General features: G+C 36.6%; 2 protein-coding genes across 8 annotated transcripts in view; one reads left to right on the plus strand and one right to left on the minus strand.

Moving 5' to 3' along the window:
• GIGYF2 (GRB10 interacting GYF protein 2) overlaps window positions 1-23,689 on the minus strand; it is a 124,481-nt gene that overhangs the window by 53,753 nt on the left and 47,039 nt on the right. For all 7 annotated transcript variants that reach the window (XR_009541013.1, XM_060151830.1, XM_060151835.1 and 4 more), the window contains one exon: window positions 2,393-2,572. Coding sequence is in view for 6 of the 7 variants with exons in the window: in XM_060151830.1 (XP_060007813.1) it covers window positions 2,393-2,572 (180 nt within the window). In the remaining variant the exon portion in view is untranslated. The remainder of the gene's footprint in view (window positions 1-2,392; window positions 2,573-23,689) is intronic.
• Window positions 13,591-21,858, plus strand: KCNJ13 (potassium inwardly rectifying channel subfamily J member 13). The gene is made up of 3 exons (XM_060151838.1): window positions 13,591-13,730; window positions 18,641-19,116; window positions 21,236-21,858. Exons 2-3 carry the CDS (start codon window positions 18,657-18,659, stop codon window positions 21,856-21,858), a joined length of 1,083 nt encoding a protein of 360 aa, XP_060007821.1. The 5' UTR covers window positions 13,591-13,730; window positions 18,641-18,656.

The following is a 23,689-nucleotide window of genomic DNA, read 5'->3' on the forward strand; positions in this document are numbered from 1 at the left end:
GTCTTAACCTGTATCTTTGCTTTCTCTGTGGGAGACAGCAAAAGAAATGAGGTCACAGTTAAATGTTACTATACTACTGAGGCCCAATTTGCTAAAACCAGCAATCCGAAGGGCAAAATGTTAAAACACCAAATACAGGTAGCATCTTATAAGCCACTTACAAAAGGTAAGAAAACATTATTCTCCCACTTCCCACACTTTACTTACAACAACAAAACACAATTTACTATCTTCTATGAAAATGAAGGAATTTTATACCCAGACTGCCTAAATGTTAACTTAGAATCATTATCCCAAAGAAGTACTCATGATCAAAAGCTGAATTCCAGAGTACTCTGTCTGCTACTCTCACTTCTAAGTATGCACTGTGATAGAAATCTATCCTTCTAGGCATGTGGCTCATTCTTCTCTCTTAACTAAGTTTCCTAAGTTCACCTCCCAGAGTGGGTGCTTAGCTGTCCTTAATGCTCCCAACTCCATACATATCCAACTGTGAGCCATACTTTAATAAAACTATATACCATAATATTTTTGTTGTCATAAATAGTTAATAAAATTTTATTCACGAAACTAAATTTAGCAGATAAGGCACATCTCTAGTTTATTAAGACTGAGACCACTGCTTTATAGACCTTGTATCAGAACTAAAGTTTGATACTATTTTCATAAGTCAAAATCATGATATTTAAAATTTTAATCAAAGCCTAATAAAGGATTAACTAAAATGTTAAGGGTAACTGATAACAACTGAGATAATCAGACTTATTTTTAATATGCTGGGTTGAAAAAGTAGATGGTATTTTTTTAATGCCTATTTACAGTGTTTTTTCAGCCCCCATGCATCTTTATGTCCCCCAAACTGTCTTTTTAAAATATATGGATAAAAATTTTGGAAAATTGTCAAGTTGATGACAAAACTGACATGAAAAGTCAAATACTGGAAAGAAAGATTTAGAAAAGATGGGGAAAAAAAAAAGGACTACTATATATATCCAAAATCTAAGCTCTTGGGTGAGGAGGGTAAGTGGTAGAATATAACACTAAAGTTTTACTTTTAACTCGCTTTAACAGAATCAACATCAGACGTTTGGGCTCAGAAACACTGTTCATCTTCCAAAACATTCACCTTGTTTGTTTTTGATCAGCTGGAATTTTTCTTCTTGCTCAGCCCAGATCCCGTCCATTGTTTCAGTGAATGCTTGTTAGGAACATAGTCTACAAACCCTTCTGCTTACAGGCAAGCTCAGCACAAAATGCCGTGATGCCTTGAAGAGAACTATAACAGACGGTTGCCCATGACACAGACTGATGAGAACTGCCTAAATAACTGTGATGCAAACAATGCCCACTAACAACAGAAAACTCACCCAAGAGGCAGCCAATGAGGAGTTGGGGTAAAAGCATTATAACTCTATCCAAAGATTAACTTCACTAAGTTTCCACCTACCCAGAGCGCCACAAAGCACCCTGAATGCCTGTTATAATGTTAACTCAGACGGAGACTAATGGTTTGTTAATAACTTAATTTTAAAAAATAAATAAAAAGTTTACATTATTATTATAACTTCCTCTATTAAAGTAAGCTTCCTTGGCATACAGCCAATAGATAAAACAATGTTACGCATGTGAAATTCAAAAGACATGTACACACTCTTTGTATGCTTCAGTTCTGCATGACCCCAAGATTTAAACTACAGTGGCATCTGATGATCATGAGGCATAGAATCAACACTTGGGTAGGGAACGTTCTTTGACACAAAGCACCAGTGTCTTCAATTACCAACATATCTAATGTCGGGGAAGAACAGTTTGAAGCATTCTTAAGAGTCAAACAGAAGAACTTATAAAACCACTAATCACGACTATTCTCTCTCCTTTTTCTAAAGTTAGAGGGACAAAAGAATAAACTTGTGATTATGTTTTTGACCTGGGTTTAAAGTTTATTCTTCAAATGAGCAGAAATCACATTTTTAGGACAAAAAGAGAAAAAAAGAATAAATCCTCTCTTATGCAGGAAAAAAACTCACTTCAGGGGGAGCCCATATTCCGAAGTAAGCATATAATTATCACCTAAGAAAAACGCATGCTGAAAAAAGATTCAAAAATTTAGGAAAACTGAATGAAACCCTCTCTCATTTTTGCAGTTAAGGGCAGGTGCTTCCCATTAAACCACACTGCCCCAGAAAAATAGAAGTGACTTTAATCAATTAAATAGCTGTGGGGAATATTTTACGTTAAAAATTTTTGTGGGAGCAAGACTGAGTGTGACAACATAAACATGACCCCTCTTGTTTTTCTTTGCTGGTTTATGTTTTCCACTTTATCCCTAACAATTCCCACCAAATCCTCACTATTTCGGCCCCTGTGTGCTTTTACTCAGCAGAATTCTTACCAGGACTGTGAGGTCGCCACCTCTCTCCATCCCTCCTTGATCCAGCTAGTCGCCAACCTCCATCTTCATCTTCTCCATTCTGTTCCTCTCTAAAAATACGCCAATTTTCACTTTCTGATCGTATAAATTCATGCTTTCTTCCCACTGATGTTGGCCCACCTTCCTCAAAATTTGGTCTCCCTGTAAAGAAAATGAGTCAACATAAGCCTCAGCCAGCAAGGATTCTGAACAGACTTGATTGCTCAAATCAAGCTTTTCTGCAAAGGTGTCCATTTCAACGTTCAGGCAGTATAAATAACTGTGGATATATGTGTATATTATTAGACACATTTCTCAAAGCTGAATGTTCTAAGACTGGGAAATTATTTTTTTAAACAAAATAATATGCGCATTTTTTAAAAGGCCATGCAATGAAAACTGAATCAACCTTCCCGCTACACAAGAGCCCCCCAGAGTCTTGCTCCCCAGAAGTAACCACCATCAACAGTTTCTTATAAAGCCTTCCAAACACTGACCATGGCTATACTTATGCATATATATACAGATCTCTCATTCACACTCACATAGCACTACCCTCAGGCTGTTATATATGTTGTTTTGTACCCTCGCTGTTTTCACTTGGCAGTCCTTCCTTACCAGCATATACTTCTTTTTTTCCGTTTTTAAGTCATACAATATTTTTAACTACATGATTTACTAAATCAACTTAATTTATTTAATCAACTTCTACTGGTGATTCTGTCCAAATAGGATATCTGTAAACTTCAACCTCTCTTTTATTCCAAAACAGACTGTACGCTCAAAACCAGAGTGTGGAGGCACTCTACTTTTCCTTTACTCTAGCACCTAGTACACTACAGGCGTACAACAAATTGCTCTGGAACAGAATTCAAAGCTAAGCTATGTCTAACCTGATGCAACTCAAGAGCTACATTAACAGTGAAAGAGAGCCTGTTATGCCAAGTAAACTAAACTGGTTTCAAAGGACAAGATAATTCTGAACTGTGCAAATTCTTCAGTCACCATACCACATGTGCTACCACTTACAATTCACAACAAATTACCCAAAATCTCACATTAAAGTATGTAGCTGAATATCCAAAACATACATTGATACCTTCAGTTTATAACAATAAAATATACAAATTCTCACAGTAACAACCTCAATTCTTTTCATTAAACCATATTAAAAGTAAAAAAAAATTGTACATTTGAAAATGAGGAAATTCTAATTTCTGGTCATCCTCTTATATTCAATTTCACATGTATTAAGATTCCATATCCTGTTCACCCAAACAGTTATTAGGTTGTTACAAGATATTATTCTATTACAGAATAATCTTGGAATGGGGGGTACAATTATTTGCTGGGCAAAATACCCTTATTATGACAGGCAGCCTCTAAGACAGCCCTCAACAATCCCTGACTTCTGGCCTCTGTGTAATTCCCTCACCTTAAGTGTGGGCTGGCTTGCTCCTAACAGAATCCAGCAGAAGTGATGAGATGTCACTTCTGATACTAAGTTAAAAACTTCCATCTTGGACGCTCTCTCTGAGGGAATCCAGCGGCCCTGTTGTGAGGCAGCCCTGTGGAGAAGCCCACATGGCAAAGAACTGAGGCTTGCCAACAGCCTCGTGAGTGAGCTTGGAAGCGGATCCAACCCCAGATGAGCCCTGAGATGACTGCAGCCTCATGAGAGACACAGGCCAGAACCACCTAGCTTAGGCTGCTCCATCCTGGCCCACAGAAACTGAGAAAATAAATGTTTGCTGCTTTCGGCCACTAAGTTTTGGGGTAACTTGTTACATGGCCACAGTTAATGAAAACACTCACTTAACTGATTTAATCTTCATAACAATACTCAGTATTAGAAATTATTTTTCCCATTTTACAGCTGAGAATATTGAGGCTCAAAAAGACAACCCAGGAGAATTGTCCAAAATCACACACCACTATTTAAATGACACAGGATTCAAATCTTAACCTTCTGACTCATTTAACAAATATTTACTGCATATTGCACTAAGTGCCAAGTTTTATGAATTCAAGTATAGATATATTCCATGTCTGCCCTTGGGTTAGAAGGGTCAGAAGACATTCCAGGTTCTCTTGCTCAGAATAAGAAGGGATGAGACATTTTACAAAGCCCACATCCATTATATGACTTGATGAAAAATACAGCTATACTCACAGAAGAAAAATTTAAAACAAAGAAATCCCTAATGCATATAAATTGATAAGTGATGGCAAATGACTTTTAACATATGTAAATCATTCAGTCACAAGCAATATGTGCCAGGCATATTGAGAATACAATCGCCTGATGGATGAGCTGGTCAAAACACTGATTTTCATCTACTTTTTTTTTTTTAATTTTATTTTTTTTCATCTACTTTTACACTACGTCTTTGAGAAGTAATGAATGTACCAAAATAAGCAAAGTAATGAATGTACCAAAATAAGCATTACCATTAATGGCAAAATGCTTAACGCATCAAAAACTGGTCATTACAGTTTTTTCTAACAGATGATAAGTTGCAAAAAATTAAAGATATTAAAAATAAAAATACCAGTAATTCCTCAACCATAGAAATAGAACTCTACATATCTGTGGTTAGTTTTTACATAACATCTTTAAAATGTAGTTTCAATCAGTGTACCCACTATTTTGTAATCTAAATAGCAAATAATTCTCTGTGATTATACATCTTACTGATAATATAAATGGATACACAGCAGGTATACCTTGCAGCTGTTGCACTATCTAGTAGATTATTCCCCAGTGGACATTTGCATCGTAACTAACTTTTTGAGAACTAGATAACAAGGAAGAAATATCTGTGTGCATATGTGTTTTGTTTTTCTGAACTACTACTTCTGAAAAAAAACTTCAAAGAGTAAAATTACTAGGTCAAATGACAGACTTCATACGTTGGCATACCTTTCTCTCCTCCTCAAAAAAAGGGTAGGTAAGACCACCAGACCATTTTAGATTACCAAAACTAAGTGCTGCTAGCCTTTTGAAGCTTTTCTACTTTAATGGTTGTAAAATGGTATACTAATGTGGCTCGACTATGAATTTTTCACATCAAAGATTTTTCAGATTGTTTGCTGACTTTATTTCCCTTTATGTGAATAATTTGTCTGCATTGTTTTCTAAACTAGCAGCTTCTATAACCTTCATAACTGTCAAGTCCTACGTATACTTTTCATATTGGTACCTAGGAATAAGAAAAATATAAAGGACAGGATAGGGTAAAATAGGGAAACTAAAGGAAGAAAAAAATCTTGCTTTTCTGCTTACTGCAATCTCATAATTCTCAACCTGTTGGAAAATCTGTACCTCATAAAGTTTAAATGACTATTTATGCCATTCTTTGTTCCAAAAAGGATTTGTGACAGAAATTTTGAAGATATAGAGGAGCACAGTACTAAAGAAAGAATGAAGATCGTGGAGTCATAGACCTGATTTTAAATTGTCTCCAATTCTGATCTGTACACCTTGACTAAAGATCCCATTCCTAATATGAAAGAGGTGTGTGTGTGTGTGTGTGTGTGTGTGTGTGTGTGTGTGTGTGTGTGTGTGTGTGTGTGTGTGTGTGTGTGTGTGTGTGTGTGTGTATTACTGAGGTAGCCATCTGAATTTACACAAACACTAGCCAATTCCAGTTCAAAAATTCTATAACAAAGGAGTTCAGATCTTGTTACCAAGTGCTTGTTTCTACAAAATAATTCCTAAAAACTGCAATATATTTTTTGATATATCAAATGTTGCATAACGAATAACTGAAACAGAAAGATCTGGGTGACAACTTCTCCAGTAAACCAAGGAAAACCAGAATAATGTAATTCTGACATGCCAAACATATCCCACATGTAAGTGCAAGGTAAAGAAAGTTTTGCGTTCAGGCATCATTGTCATTTTCATAAGAGAAGGATGAAAAGGATTCAAGAACTTTTAAATGTACCATACTCATCTCCTCCTCCTACCTTTAAGAAAACAGTATTGGACTTCCCTGGTGGTGCAGTGGTAAGAATCCGCCTGTCAATGCAGGGGACACGGGTTCGAGCCCTGGTCCAGGAAGATCCCACATGCCACAGAGCAACTAAGCCCGTGCACCACAACTACTGAGCCTGCGCTCTAGAGCTCATGAGCCACAACTACTGAAGTCCGCGCCTGGAGCCCGTGCTCCGCAACAAGAGAAGCCACTGCAATGAGAAGTCCGCGCACAGCAACAGAGTAGCACCAGCTCGCCACAAGAGAAAGCTCGCGTGCAGCAACGAAGACCCAATGCAGCCAAAAATAAAAGAATGAATGAATGAAAACTTATTATTGAAGTATAACATTCATATCAAGAAGTACACAAATCATAAATGTACAATTCAGAGTTTTCACAAAGCAATATATATCCACCTAACTACTAAGATTTAAAAAAAAAAATTATCAGGACCTCTCAAAAGTCTTCATGTCCTCCCAATCGGCCCTTACCAAGGTAAACGCTATCCTGCCTTCTATCTCCAAAGATTAGTTTTGCCTATTTTTGACCTTTTTTATATAAATGGAATGTCAGTTTACGTCTGGCTTTTTTTAATTGAAGTATAGTTGTTTAATTAACAATGTTGTGTTAATTTCTGCTGTACAACAAAGTGATTCAGTTATACATATATACATACCCTTTTTTAAATATTCTTTTCCATTATGGTTTATCACAGAGTATTGAATATAGTTCTCTGTGTCGTACAGTAGGACCTATTGTTTACCCATTCTATATATAAAAGCTTACATCTGCTAATCCCAACCTCCCACTCCACCCCTCCCCCAACCCCCTCTCCCTTGGTAACCACAAGTCTGTTCTCTATGTCCATGATTCTGTTTCATAGAAAGGTTCATTTGTGTCATATTTTAGATTCCACATATAAGTGATATCATATGGTATTTGTCTCTTTCTTACTTCACTTAGTTCAATAATCTCTAGTTGCATCCGTGTTGCTGCAAATGGCATTATTTCATTCCTTTTTATGGCTGAGTAGTAGTCCATTGTATATATGTACCATACCTTTTTTATCCATTCATTTGTTGCTTCCATGTCTTGCTATTGTGAACAGTGCTGCTATGAACACAGGGGTGCATGTATCTTTTTGAACTAGAGTTTTGTCTGGGTATATGCCCAGGAGTAGAATCGCTAGATCATATGATAATTCTATTTTTAGTCTTCTGAGGAACCTCCCTATTGTTTTCCATAGTGGCTGTACCAACTTACATTCCCACCAACAGTGTAGGAGGGTTTCCTTTTCTCATACATCCTCTCCAGCATTTGTTATTTGTAGAGATTTTTTTGGTTTTGTTTTTTTCTGGCGGCACCTCATGGTTAGCGGGATCTTAGTTCCCCAACCAGGGACTGAACCCAGGCCCTCAGCAGTGAACGCTGGGAATCCTAACCACTGGACCACCAGGGAATTCCCTGTTATTTGTACAGTATTTTTTTTCATAAATTTTATTTATTTTAGTTTTTTTATTTTTGGCTGTGTTGGGTCTTCGTTTCTGTGCAAGGGCTTTCTCTAGCTGTGGAGAGTGGGGGCCACTCTTCATCGTGGTGCGTGGGTCTCTCACTGTCGCGGCCTCTCTTGTTGCGGAGCACAGGCTCCAGACGCGCAGGCTCAGTAGTTGCGGCTCATGGGCCCAGTTGCCCCGCGGCATGTGGGATCTTCCCAGACCAGGTCTCGAACTCGTGTCCCCTTCATTGGCAGACAGATTCTCAATCACTGTGCCACCAGGGAAGCCCCTGTACAGTTTTTATTGATGGCCATTCTGACTGGTGTGAGGTGGTACCTCGTTGTAGTTTTGACTTGCATTTCTCTAATAATTAAGAGACATCAAGCATCTTTTCATGTACTATTGACCACTCATATTTCTTCTTTGGAGAAATGTCTATTTAGGTCTTCTGCCCATTTTTCAATTGAGTTGTTTGTTTTTTTGTTATTGAGTTGTATGAGCTGTTTGTGTATTTTGGAAATTAAGCCCTCGTCAGTCGCTTTGTTTGCAAATATTTTCTCCCATTCTGTAGTATGTGTGGCTTCTTCCATTGAACATTACGGGAAATTCATCCACGTTGTTACAGAGAACAGAAGCTTGTTCTTTTGCACTGTGGTATGGGATCTCATTGTATGAACAGACCACAATGTATTACTCTACTACTGATTTAGGTTGTTTCTAGTTTTTTGCTATTATAAACTGTGCTGCTATAAACATTCCTGGATGTGAAATTTGGTGAGCGTATGTTTCCAATTCTGTTGATATTTACCTAGGAGTGAAACTGCTGGGCCATAAGGTATATTCAACTTCAGTAAGTACTACCAAATATTTTCCCAGAGAAACAGTACTACTTTACCATTTTTTGTTTGTTTGTTTACTCATACCTCTCGCACACATTAAGATGAGTGCTTTCTCCATGAACAAATACAGTTAAAGACATATGACTGAAAATAAAGAAGAGACTTAGACATAGCACCTGCCCTCCAGGTCCACAGTCGAGGGACACACATGTAAACAAATGACTTGATACATTACAGTTGACAAAATGCATTGATACATCTCATCCGATCCTCATAATAACCACAAGGGTTGAGTCAACCTTACCATCTTTTTTTTTTTTTTTTTAAACATCCAAAGATTTTATTATGGGAAATGCCTGCATGAAAGGAAGGAGGGAAGAAGCCAGGGAAGGCTGGGAGAGCCATCAGACCAAGATGCAAGGCACGGTTAGATACCTGATAAAGATTTATTGAAGAAATTAGGAGCTTCTTTAAGAACTTTGAAGTCAGGGGTCAGAATGATAAAATTACATTCACATAACTTCTTACAAATAATAACATGAAAGAATTTTAGGGCAGAAAAAATCTTAGATATAAACTAATCCTGGGTAGTGACTGTGAGAACCAAGGACTTCACAGGGTCCCTGGGCTTCACTCTGTGCTGGGACCAGCCACTGGACTGGACTGGAGCAGGGAGCTCATTTACCTTCAACCTTACCATCTTTATTGTTCCTGTGAGGAAAGGGATACCTGCAGGGGGATCTCCCACAGTCACACAGCTGAGTAGTGACCAAATCAAAAATAGAACATAGATGTTCAAACTCCTAATCCAGAGTTTACTCACAAATTAAACCCATCAGAAGCAGCCAGAAATTCTACAAAAATAAAGTAGAAAAAGGAAGTTCCGGGATCTAATTCTAAGGGGCTCTAAAAAAGCAATAGACATATCATGCATAGAAAAGCTTGGGGATAGAGACTGCCAAGATGTCTAAATGGAACTAAATTTGTTAAGCTTCCAGCAGATAAACGATAACAAAATGTGTACCCCTGAAAAAAATGTTAAGATCAACTTAATATATAACAATATAAAAATTTTACTCACAATTATTTTGAAGGGTAAAAAAATGACTTCAAGTACAATCTAATAGAGTATACATTTCCAATTACTACTAATATAACTTACAATATAAATTATACTGTATGCAAGAATTGCTCTAAAACATTAAAATAAATCCTTTATAACCTAAATGATTAGAGTAGATTTGTATGTATATAAATTTGGGTGGGGATTGAGGGTGCCAAAAAACTTTATAATGAGTTAACTCATTACAGGGTTAAAAAAATAAATATATTTGTGTATTATTGATACAACTTAAAATAAATGATAAAGTTGTTCATGGGCAACTCAGAAGATAATATCTAAAGCTCCTTTAATGCCTAAAAATTACATGACTCCAAAGTGACCAGGGCTAAAATGAACGAGGGATACCCACACCCACATGGCCTTTCTCAGCACTTAAAATCAAAGTCTTCCTCTTTCTGTAACATTAGCAATATGACAAAGTTGAGTAGCCAAATATTTTAGTTGACTTTTTAAAAAACCTTAACAGATTAATATGTAAACAAGATGATTTAAAGGTAAACATAATTAAATAATTTACAAATTAATGCCTGAACTAAATATTTCTAACCTATAGTCAACAAATGAGCTTGGGGCTATGAATCCTTAAACTAGAAGCACCTATCACGCTGGCATGCTTTTATCTTTTTTCAGGGAAAAGGGTCTAAGGTTTTTGCCAGGGTCTTAAAGGTGTCTCTGACCTCTAAAAGGTAAAGAAATATAAATTTAAAATATATTTTTTTTCTATTCAATATGGCAAACGCGGCAGTCTTATGAGCAAACTATACTACCTGTATAACACATTTTATATTCTTACATCAACAATTCCTCAAGATGTATAAAAGGTGCTAAAATACAACTGCACTACATATATAAATACTTTCCCCAACGGCAATAAATACTTGATTGTTTCTGCCTGAACGTATTGTCTAAATAGGACTCTTCTAAAAATAAAATTAAATTAAAATGCAGTATTGGTTTTAGTCTGGTGTAATTGAGTGGACTTCCTAAGGAGAAAGAGCAGTAAAAGGGCACCTGTGTGCATGTTTGACTTACAGCCAGAAATGGTGTTTATGGAAAACTTCAGATGGAGCAAAAAGGCACTCAGCCAACAAAATCTACAGCTGTGAAACTTGGAACTTAGAAGCGCCCAAACTCCAAAAGCAAAAGTGGAATTATGGGACAGACTTTGAAGCTTGTTTATGTGCAAATTTTTCTAGCAAGTAACTTTGTATTTCTCTATTCAGATATATATTCTCTGATTAACACTAAAAATATTTTCTAATACCAGAGAAAACAGTGAAAGGGAATCCCATCCAGGTATTGATATTTACTTTTCCCCCCAGTTGTAAACAAAACTCAGGGTAACTAGGATGGAGTAGTTTAAATTCTATATCCAGAGATTTGCAACTTTTCTCCCATCCTAACCCCTGAGGAGGTAACAAATCTGCTCCACTGGTTAATATGGTCCCGAAAACACAGCAGCTCCTGGCTGGGAGAGACTGGAGGGGCTGCTGTATATCAGACTCTGAAAAAGCACCTCATGTGGTCTAAATATGCCCCATATTCCTATAACCTTTATGCTCAGTCATCTGCTGGTATATACCCAGACACTGCCTGAAATCTCGGGGGAAGGTGATCAGTAGTGGGCTTCAATGCAGAACTGGAAAGAGACTAGGCATCTTCTAAAGAAAGCTAACTACACTGTGTAAGAAAGAGCATTGGAGACCAGGGCTAAAGGTTAAAAATTGTGAGATTATGTATATACATAGGCAAGACACTGCACACCAACTAAAGGTTTTGTTGTTTTCAGGTACCATGTGGTACAATTATGGATTATATACTGGAGTGCTTTAGCCAGAAAGAAAAGCAAACAATTTAGGGATACAGAATTGAATTTAATAAAGAATAATGTACCTGATTCTTGGCATCTTGTTTAATCATTATAATTTGGAATAAAAAATAAATCAATCAATGAACAGATATCTAGCAGCATGTATGTTCATTTATAGAAGAATGTTTTAGAGCCATCTCCAACTGAAATCATTAATTCTGTTTAGACGGGAGGGCCCATGTATTTTAGGGTGAAGTTGGTTTATCATCTGTGCCGATATCAGTTTCATCTCAGCTAACCGGGCAACTTCAAACAGAAATGAGTTTATGTGCTCCGGCTATTATAATGGGAGTGCTATGCTCCTAAGGAGACACTCTAGAACTGGTCTACGACATCCATTCAGTTAGCAATTAGGAATCACTGTTTAGAGACCACAGCAGACTTTCAAAGTGTGAAATCCAGAAACCAGAATACTTCTTCACTTGAGACATTTCTTTCTTGACAATCATCTTGTAAATGATTTCTGTCTGAATATATTATGGAAAGGGGCTTCTAATGTTGGTAAAATCCTTTACTATCTTGCTTACTATAATGTCTATTCAAGACACATGGCAGGTACACCTTCAGTACTGCTTTCTGAAAGGCAGTGTTACACTATATTTACTGTCTTCCCTCTTCCGCCCCCAATCAGTAAACTAGCAATTGATATAAAGTACAGTTCCTACCAGAACATGCAGGGAAGGTGCATCACACCACAAGTCTCTCCTTTATGCTTTTACCTTCTCTAGTTCTGAAGGTCAAAGTTTGCAGTGCTGTGTCTGAACTTGTATTGAAATGTTTGGCATTAATAAAAACAAAGAAGGAATTAATATATTTTTTAATTGTGGGGGGAGGAGAAGGAATCTACAAAGGCGGATTTCACTTTCTAAGCAGCATTATATTGGTCTAGATTAATAATTTTCCCAGCAGGCCTTCCATGATTTTACTATGAACAATCGCAGCCTTTGTATCTCAGATCCCCTTACATGTGACATTTGATCAAAGTTTTAAAATCAGCAGCTAATGGAGGTGGAGAAAAGTCCTGCTCAGTAAGGCATTATACAAAGCTATCCCACAGCTCATTTTGAGGTTGCTACACGCTGGATCACAGACGTTTTCCAGCTAGACATTATTTAGATGTTTAAGTTTCTGTACCCTGAACACTATATTTATTGCATGTCATCATACTTCTCCTCAGGGAAACATCCCCTAAACATCACTAAAGCATGATTTAAGAAAATTCTTCAGTTCTTTCACACAGGTGTGTTTTTTAGAGATAGGTGTAAGGAACCAAACAATTAAATGTTTTCTTATTCAAGGTTTCTGTACATAGCCTTAAAAAAATAAAATAAAAAAGTCTGCCTCCTTGCCCCCCAAAAAAAGATTTCAGGTAACTAAATTACCTCTATTACTAGTTCTAGAATTAGTGGTAGTCATTCTGATGAGATGGGATATGAAAAGAAAACTAGTAAAATCAATTCATTAATTTCTACCTAAAAGTCCTTATCCAAGGAAATAGTCCCAAAAGAAATGGAGGAAAAAAAGATTAGTAAAGGAAATATCTCACACTTAAACATGCTATATAAGGAAAGACGGCTGAAAGGAAATCTTGCAGGGAATTTTATCCCTTTGAACTTGTAAATAAACTCTTAAGTAAGATTATGCGAACTTACTAAAAGACCGGTCCTGATTAGAGAGAAAAAATGCACCCCTTCTCCAAGTCAGTTCTGGAGGCTTTCTCCAGAGTTGTTAAGGTCTGTGATGGGTAAAGAAAGACCTCCTAACAAACCAGCATTCTTTTCCACAGGATCAGAGCTAACTGGCCCCCCGCAGACTAAGTGACCAATCACATCAGCTTCAGCTGAAAGCAGCCCCCACGACATTATAAACAGAGCAATGTGAACCGTAAACCCAGTCCAAGAAGAGAACCTACAAGCTGGACTTGTAGATTAAAATTACCTCACCAAAAAGACAGTCTCTGAAAGCTTCCTCCAGACCTACCCGTGTATAAAGCTGGCCCAGCAAAAGAACTGGTGAGTACATGAGAAAATATTCAATCTTATTTCTTTCCTTAAGGAGAACAGAGAAAAAAACTGACTGACAAGTAGGGATGGAGCTTGATATTGCCAATAGAGGTTTAAAACAAAGACATTACATACAGGATCATACATTAAGGTTCTTTATTCTTTTTCCTTAAATTTTGGAAATAGAATAATAGTCCTCTTGAAAGCATTATTGGAAATTTTCTTCTTAATTGTTTTACTAAATGTATACTAATTCTCCATTATAATATAGAAATGGGAAGAGAAAGACCCTGGAAAAAATTCAGTGGCTTTTTAAAAAATGTATCTTTTTCATTTGGAAGGGATTAAAGAAATCCAAAATGAGCAAAGAAAAACAAATGACCCCCCCCAAAAAAAATCATTTTGTTTTTACTTTTTTAAGCCATAGGAAAAATGATGAGTGTCCTAATTTCTTAAGCATGAAATTATTGCTGAAATTAGGTGCTTCTACAAATAAGAAATTAAAATATAAAAGAATCTCTGAGCTTATATAATAGAATTAGAACTCACACTATTTGCCCTAATTATGGAGGGCAGGAGAGATGATTATGACTCTCTCCAGTCTTAAACTGTTTACACCAGAAGTGAACAAATACACAGTAATACTGCAATCATTTAACATTTGTAGTTATTATGACTTATATCTTAACTGTTTAATATGAACTATACTACTACATTACAACATGACAATAAAAGACATAATTTTGAGTGCTACAACTAATGAGTAAAATGAATCCATTATTTTGATGACCAATGAAGCATCCAAACTATCATTTTTATAAAGTACTATTTTTTCCATCAAACAGTTTATAAATGGGCAAATATTTTATAGCCCACACAGAGAGACACAAGCAAACCATCCCAATTCTACTTTCTACTGGGATCAATTTACAAGAATCATATAAATACAGACTAGGAAAAACACATTCAAAAAGCACTTGTGTACCTGTAGAGATATGAAAATAACCTGGAAATATAATAGTATAAACATAATGTCTGTCCATCAGACACTTTTAAATTTGATGGAAAGAAAATCTACATACATTGGGCAACAATAATGTTTTAAATGCCATACAAGCATATATAAAATTATATAGAAAAAAATCACACAGGAAACCTCTATCAGTGGAGGGAAATGGTAGTAAGTTTACAAACATGCAGGATTTTAAAGGATCATGTTATTTAATTCCCTCTTTTCTTTCTTTCTCTTTTTAATATAAGGAAGCCTGGCCAAGGGGACTGGGTAGCTCGCCCAAACTGGCACAGCTATGTAACCAACAGAGCCAGAACCCAGTCAGCTAGATTTCCCACCCTGTCTTCGTTATGCTAAACCACACTGACTACATGAGTGCAAAGAATGGAGTTATTCAGGGTAATCTGTTAAGTGGGGACTGAAATCTTACCTCTCTCAAATACTCCACTTTCTAGCACCATCTAAACCAGATTTAGGAAAGTTTTATATATAAAAAGGATAATGCTTCACTGTTTTGATATTAGCCTTCTGACTGCCCTGTTCACAGGTTTTTTTATGTATTTACTTAGTCGCAAGAGAAAAAAAAACTGTAAAAGCCTAGAGCAAGAGTGCTACAAAAGCTATAGGTAAGAAGTTACAATCCTGAAAAGGCCCAAATGAAAATAACTGATTTTGTTAGCTATAGTATGTATACAAAGGCTGTCTCCTCAGGTAATGAATTTTAGAACTTAATGAAGCAAGCTGAAAATCAAGAAGAATCATGGACCTTTCCGCCCACGAATTACTATGATACAATTAGCAATCAGTGGTTCCATAAGTGGAACAGCACTAGTGTACAGCTTCATCATGGGCATTTTCACATAGGCAGGAAGCAAGAAACAATACAGGTCAAAGCCATGGACAATGCAAAACCACACAGTGGTTCACAAACTTACTGGAGGCAGCCAACTACCCTTTATTGCTATACCCTTCTTCAAGTGTCAAAATGTCTTTTCTTTTATAAAATTATGATGAAAGTATATTTTTAAAATTATTTTCTCACCTGGCAAAATACAAATTTGGCAATGCTTTATAAGAACCCTCCTCTCCACATTTTGTTTTAACTCTGCTGGTCTATAGGATCTAAGACTAGACTATGTACAATAATTCTGATTGTACTAATCTTCAAACCTTACAAGATGTCTTCCTTAACTGAAAATATCCTTCTTGCCTACAAATCTAGGTCTTAGCCTAAGCATTTCTGAAGAACAAATATTCTGTAGGAGCTCTTGGACAAAACTAGTCAAATGTAACGTGTTATTCACAAAAGCTAACTAGGGTCAAAATGTCTATTTTTGAGGCAATATAGCACTGACTCTGGACTACGGACTAAGCAGGAACTGACCACCACTTACTACCTTTGTGATCTTAGGAAACTCACTGTGGCTCAGTTTCATTATCTATAAAATGGGCATTAATAATGGTACTTATTACTAGGAAAGTTAAGAAACATTATTAATACCAGTAAGGCAACTAATAGCCCAAGAGGTTACTCTGTGCCAGGCATTGCTATTGGCTTCACATGAGTCAATACATGTGAAGTGCTTGGTATGATTCCTGGCACATAATAAATAATATATATTAGCCAATATTATTAATCATTACTGACATAAAAATCATGCATAAAATTAACAATGATTTAAAATGGATATCTGAGACACTTCTGGGGACAGGAGAGTTCTAAGGTGCTAAAAATCAGGCTGTCAAAGACTATTTTGTGAATGCAGTACCAATCATCTTGGGACAGACTTTTATCTCACCAAACTCTAAATAGATAGCTTCTTGTAGTTAAAAAAAAATAAAAATAAAAAAATAGCCAACTGTTAAGTTAGTCGGACTTGCAAAATAATCCATACGCCTTGTGAAAACTTCTTTTATCTGCCTGATCCTCAGTGATCTCATCTGAAAAATGGGATAAGAATGTCTATCTTAAAAAAAAAAAAAGAATGTCTATCTTGCTGAGATACCAAAGAATTAGAGACAATGCAGTAATGAAAGCACCTAGCACAATGCCTATGAATATTTTGTTATTATAATAATTTCCAAAAGGGCAGAGATCAGGTCTTCCAAAACATCAAAAAGTCTAGCAAAATGAATCACTAAATAACTGTGCCAAGAAAAAAAAACTAAATAAAATGATAATGACAACTTGTTAGGATAATAAATTATAAAACATTAATGCCCTAAGATTTTTTAAAAATTTATAACATGAAACAGAAATGACCATCTAATCTAAATAAAGTTAACAATCAACCCAGTGTTCCATCAGCAACTCATATGTGAAGAAAATATACGAGAATGTCTCTAATATCACCAATAAATGTTAAATCAGCCTTAGGACAAAAGGGAAAGCATATACCCAGCTGGCCAATGCCCAATTCCAACAACACAGGAAGCCAGTCTCCAAAGCCCCAAAGTCCCTAGACATAGGAGGGTCCATCCAGCAAACTCAAGCAAAGCATCATTGTCATTCAAGAGGTAGGAAGGTGATATGAAACACTTCCAAGGGCATCTACTTCTGAAGGAGGAAGCATCGAAAAGAGTCATGTATAAACACCTAGTACTGGATTGTGGCAAAGAAGAAAGGCAGATTCAAGGGAAGCAAAGTTGCATTTCCCATTCTGTTTCTGCTTGCCTCTGCGTAAGTCTTTGACACCTTTGTCATATTCAAGGATGGTCACATGGAAAGTGTACATTAGATTTCGACTCAGCATACAGAGAAAAGAAGAAACACAGATGAAAACCGTTTATAGCTAAAAACTAACTTTACTAATGTTTCTAAAATTGACCTTTAATGTCTTAATGATTATTTTAGTTCATTAAACTCGAAGCTTTTTCTTCTGGTTCATTTACTTCTCTTTTTTCTTTTTTAAGGCATTGCCTTTTTTTAAAAAAATTATTTATTTACTTATTTGGCTACATCAGGTCTTAGTTGTGGCATGCAGGATCTTTAGTTGCGACACGTGGAATCTTTAGTTGCAGCAAGTGAACTCTTTCAGTTGTGGCATGTGGGGTCTGGCCCCCTGCATTGGCAGCCACTGGAATCTTAGCCACTGGACCACCAGGGAAGTACCCGGTTCATTTACTTTCAAAATTAATATTACCTTGGAATCTTTACCTGGAATTTCTTAATTTTGCCAAGAAAATAATTTTCTGTCTACCCCACAATCTAATCAGCATCTAGAATATTCAGAAGGGCGGCAATCCATGAGCCATAGAAGGAAAGACTCCATGAAAATGACCACAAAGTAACAAAAACAAATAAAACCTAATCATAGAACTTTCAACAGGCTAATTATAAAGCATACAATGGAACTATGGATCTCTAAAAGCTTACTCTTATCCTAGCAATAAGTGTGGCTTCAAAACATTTTCAGACAGTTCAACACTACACTTCTAAATGATTTCTATTTATTTAAACAGAGGAACACATATTTAATGTTCCTTTTCATTATGAATTATTCATAGTTATAAATTATTAATTAATTATGGAAAGTTGTTACACATAATGTTTAGTCAAATCAATACATACTTGAAGCCTCGACTTGTGCAAGAAAGATACAGGAGTATCAAAAAGAGACATGAATCGTAATCCCAACCCTTGGGGATTCGTTAATATGCCAAACAATATTTTAACAGTCATTAAAGGAACCAATAATAGATATCCTAAGGCAATCCATGATTAGCTATCAAATGAATGACTTAGTCAGTAAATGCTCCCTTATGTAAAGAGAAAGAGCTATCAGACTGGGAAAGCCTGCCCAGCAGTCAGGGAAGCATTCCAAAAAAATTACAAAACAAAGTCTCAGAATTTATTAATATTACCTGAAAAACAGTTAAGGGTTTACTAATTTACTCTTGATTTCAGAGAATTACAGCCTGAGATGGATGGCAGTAATTGCAAAGTTATTGCTCCTCTCCTAACTCAGAGATACCGGAGGATGGTCACCAAGGATGGCCATAGCACACTTCAAATGGATGGCGCTCAAAGAGGTCTTGCATATCTTCGAGACGCTTGGGGAATCCTAATGGACATGCGCTGGCGCTGGATGATGTTGGTTTTTTCTGCTTCTTTTGTTATCCACTGGCTTGTCTTTGCAGTGCTCTGGTATGTTCTAGCTGAGATGAATGGTGATCTGGAACTAGATCATGATGCCCCACCTGAAAACCACACTATCTGTGTCAAGTACATCACCAGTTTCACAGCTGCATTCTCCTTCTCCCTGGAGACACAACTCACAATTGGTTACGGTACCATGTTCCCCAGTGGTGACTGTCCTAGTGCAATCGCCCTACTTGCCATACAAATGCTCCTAGGCCTCATGCTAGAGGCCTTCATCACAGGTAATTGTTTTTTGTATTTTGTTTGTTTTATTTTTGGCTGCGGTGGGTCTTCGTTGCTGCGCGCGGGCTTTCTGTAGTTGCAGCGAGTGGGGGCTACTCTTCATTGCAGTGCACGGGCTTCTCATTGAGGTGGCTTCTCTTGTCGCGGAGCACAGGGTCTAGGCACACGGGCATCAGTAGTTGCAACACGTGGGCCCTAGAGTGCACAGGCTTCAGCAGTTGCGGCGCGCAGGCTTCAGTAGTTGTGGCACGCAGGCTCTAGAGTGCAGACTCAGTAGTTGTGGCACACGGGCTTAGTTGTTCCGCGGCATGTGGGACCTTCCCGGTACAGGGATCAAACCCATGTCCCCTGCATTGGCAGGCCGATTCTTAACCACTGCGTCACCAGGGAAGTCCCCACAGGTAATTGTTTTTGTTCTTAAAAAAAAAAATGTATGAATGTTTTGGAATGGGTATAGTCAGTTATAAGCAACGGTATTACAGAATAATTTATTTGCATCATTGGCAGGTAATGCCTGAGACTGAAAGGAAGAGCCTAGGGTCAAACAATAGGAGAAATTTTAAGAAACCTCTCTCTATACTTAAATTTTACATACTGAAATTTCTTAAGAAAAAAGGGATCATTATGCTACCAGCCAAAAAGATATTAACAAAAAATCTAAAAGGAGTTTTTCAGAGAAGCTAAATATTTTGTTAAATAAGTGAATAAATATGTTCAATGCATATTTTGACAGTCATTTTACCTAACAGAGGAATTTGATTTTTTTTTTTAACCTTTACTGGGCTAGAATTTTCTCCTCTGAGTTCATCTTTTCAACATTTACTCAATATTAATGAGCCCAAAACACCAGTCAGCACTGCAGATTAGAGAACAAGTATACATATCCTGAGCATGTACTGGAAATAGGCCACAATGATTGTGAAATTTTGCGTATAAACCTGGCAACACATGACACTCTTTGCTCTAATAAAGTAGGGCTAGTGATATATACAATTAAAAAATAAAAAACAAAACAAAGAGAAAACCTTGTTTTAACACACTATGGGCGATATTAACAGTGGTATGGAATAAAGTCCCAGTGTGCAACCAACTGGCTTTTACAACCCGTAGCAAATCACTTAATCTTTACAAGAAGAGTTCTTACACTGGGCCACTCGATAAAATTTAGAGGATATGTGAACTTAGGAAAAACTTACATCTTTTTTTTCTTTTACACTAACCTCCAACTGAAATTGGTATTTCCTTTGATTATAAATGTAGGCAACAAAAAACAAAAGCACTGGCAATACCCGTAACTTTGTTACAAACAGAAATCCCAGATATTTTCATATCATACTATAATACTTCAAAATTACAGTACTAAACCTCCACTGTATTTTTTTATTTAATGCATTAAAAAAGCACATATGGTACACATTGTAATTTTTTAAATGTTCAACTGGATTTCAGTGTATTTGGTTTCCTGTTTATATACTTTATTTTAATGCATTTAAAGTGTAATTCTAATAAGAGGTTCATAGACCTCACCAGCCTGCCAACATCTGTGGCACAAAAGTAGTTAAGAAACCATGATCTACCTGCTGGGGGGCACATGGAGGATGCACTTGAAGGGTACACTGAAAACCACCTTAGAGACAGAGCATTCTTAAAAGAAAAAAGGTTTGTATAAATTTCAAAGTTAAAAATTCTTCAATGTCACTTGTTCTACAGGTCCCCTCCCTACCCCAAATCATTCTACTATGAATCTAATCTCTATTTAAACTTGAAGTAATCTGGTTGCAAGTAAATTGCATTTATTTTCTGTTATTTTTAAAGCAGGGACAGGAATACAGGAAATGACCACTCCTCCACTTCATAACAAACTAAAGTTTTACATTTCTATGTAACAAAATGAATTGTGCTTACCCATTTTGAAATCGCAGGTTTAAAATAAAGAATGTATGTACCGTTTTGCAAAATCCTTCAGGCTAATGAGAAATTAACAAGTTCAATTCCTGACTCATTTCGAAGGCATGGCACCAAGAAATGTATAAAAATTTGCTAGATCCTTCTCATTCAGAAAAGGTACTGATATTTAATCTGTTCATTCTAAAAAAAATTCAATGGTTTCTAATTTAGGTGCCTTTGTGGCGAAGATCGCCCGGCCAAAAAATCGAGCTTTCTCAATTCGCTTTACTGACTTAGCAGTAGTAGCTCACGTAGATGGTAAACCTAATCTTATTTTCCAAGTGGCCAACACTCGACCTAGCCCTCTAACCAGTGTTCGGGTCTCAGCTGTACTCTATCAGGAAAGAGAAAACGGCGAACTCTACCAGACCAGTGTGGACTTCCACCTTGATGGCATCAGTTCTGAGGAATGTCCATTCTTTATCTTTCCACTAACCTACTATCACTCCATTATACCATCGAGTCCCCTGGCTACTCTGCTCCAGCATGAAAATCCTCCCCACTTTGAATTAGTTGTGTTCCTTTCAGCAATGCAGGAAGGCACTGGAGAAATATGCCAAAGGAGGACATCCTACCTACCCTCTGAGATCATGTTACATCACTGTTTTGCATCTCTGCTGACCCGAGGTTCCAAAGGTGAATATCAAATCAAGATGGAGAATTTTGATAAGACTATTCCTGAACTTCCAAAACCTCTGGTCTCCAAGAGCCCAAACAGGACTGACCTGGACATCCATATCAATGGACAAAGCATTGACAATTTTCAGATCTCTGAAACAGGACTGACAGAGTAAGAAATATCCATAGCGCCCTATTTTTTAATGTATTAAATATACTCAAGCCAGTTATGCACCTATTTTTCCTTCATCATATCTCATGTTTTCTTTTTTCCAATGCTGATTACATCTTTCTGATTACATCATGGTGATCAAGCCTCCGCCCATAAAAAAAAATGGCTAGCAATACACATTGTGGAAATATAACATTATACAAAGTTTGTATCTGTGGTTATCTGCTGAAATCAATGCATCTGAATGTAACAGATATTTACAATAACAGAAATGCTGTTGGTGAGTTTGTATGGATGTGGTATGATACCAGTAACGAAGGTAAAATTGACAGTGAAGTTTAACACAGCTGAACTCTAAGAAAATCAGCCATAAATTTCTCATTTTCATCTGCAAGTTGAAGCAGCAGCCTAGTTTCAAACCTAGCTCCCTGCGTAGAATGATGATTTCACAATATTTAGTGAACACTCTTTTAAAACTGTTATTTCTTCAAGGCAACAAAGATCAGTCCTTTGGTTCTTTATAAAACAAAACTAGGGTAAATATTACCCCCTTAATTTTTAACAGCTAAGAACAAAAACTCACAAGAAAACAGCGAAGAACAGATTTATACATAACTCTAAAAGCATTTGAGCATGACACCCAAACACATGCACATATTCATACATTTGTGGCAGAAAGTGATCAGAGCAAGTTAAGATAAGCTCTAGGCTGAAGGAAACTGCAGGGTGGTATCTGAGCAAGGAGATGCAAAATTATATCTACTTTAAAGCTACCAGGCATACTAATCAAATAGTGATTTAAAAATTATAACCAACCATTCATCTGAATAACTTCCGACCTAAGTAAAAACATTCCCTTTCTACTTAGGGTCCATTCAATGGTATAAGAACCTCGTAGATGCAAATATATTTACGTTTTTGTAGGTATAAAGGTTTAGATATAAGTCAACTAGGGGAAAAAATCTCCAACAGAAAAAGCAAAAAATAATTAGGCAATGAAGTATTTTCAAACCCAAATTCCTGTTTCAAACTTCAGATAGTTTTTTCTATAAACACAAAATGAGTGTTTATTCACCAGCAGGAGGTTGGACGAGATGAACTCTATTATTTCTTTCCAAATCTAATACTCCATGAAAATTATGCTTTCTCTGCTTTTTTAATTTTGCATATACTACGATGAACACTTTCCCTTACCTCCAGTTTAACTTAAGACTATCCTCTGTAAATTTGCCATTTCAATAAAAAAATCGAACTGTCCTCAAACAGGAACCAAAAAAGTCACCCTATCAGATTTCAAATAGATTTGTTGCTGTTATTCTTTTCTGAAATTTCCCTTATCCAGGTTTATGTGAAAAAAGTGAAAGATTAACCCTCCCTACTGGTGATGACCCACACAGGAATCATCTCTTAAAATAAATACTAGCTAGTAAAGGGAAGCAGTTGTGAAAAGCAGGGAACAGCAGCAAGTCACATTTTTGTACTCCTAGACCAAAAGGAAGAGAAAATAAAGAACTTTGGAGTGGTCTAAGACTAATTATAGCAAAGTGTATCAAGGACACAGAAACTTAATCACTGCGAACTTTTGCTGTTTGAAAACCTTAGGCATTCTTAAGTACTAGCTAGACCAACAGGTTTTCCTCCAACCCAAGATTGTTGTAACACATATAATCAGCAAGAATTCTTATTTCTATAATAAAGTTAACAAGATTCACCTAACCTGATGAAAACAAGTACTGAAGATTTACATGGTATATTTTTTCCTAAGAGCTCTACATCACTTACACAGATCAATTCCAACAGTTCAGAGAGGCTGCCTAAAGTCACGCAATTTGGAA

This window comes from Lagenorhynchus albirostris, chromosome 6 (assembly GCF_949774975.1).
Source record: "Lagenorhynchus albirostris chromosome 6, mLagAlb1.1, whole genome shotgun sequence".
Lineage (NCBI taxonomy): Eukaryota > Metazoa > Chordata > Mammalia > Artiodactyla > Delphinidae > Lagenorhynchus > Lagenorhynchus albirostris.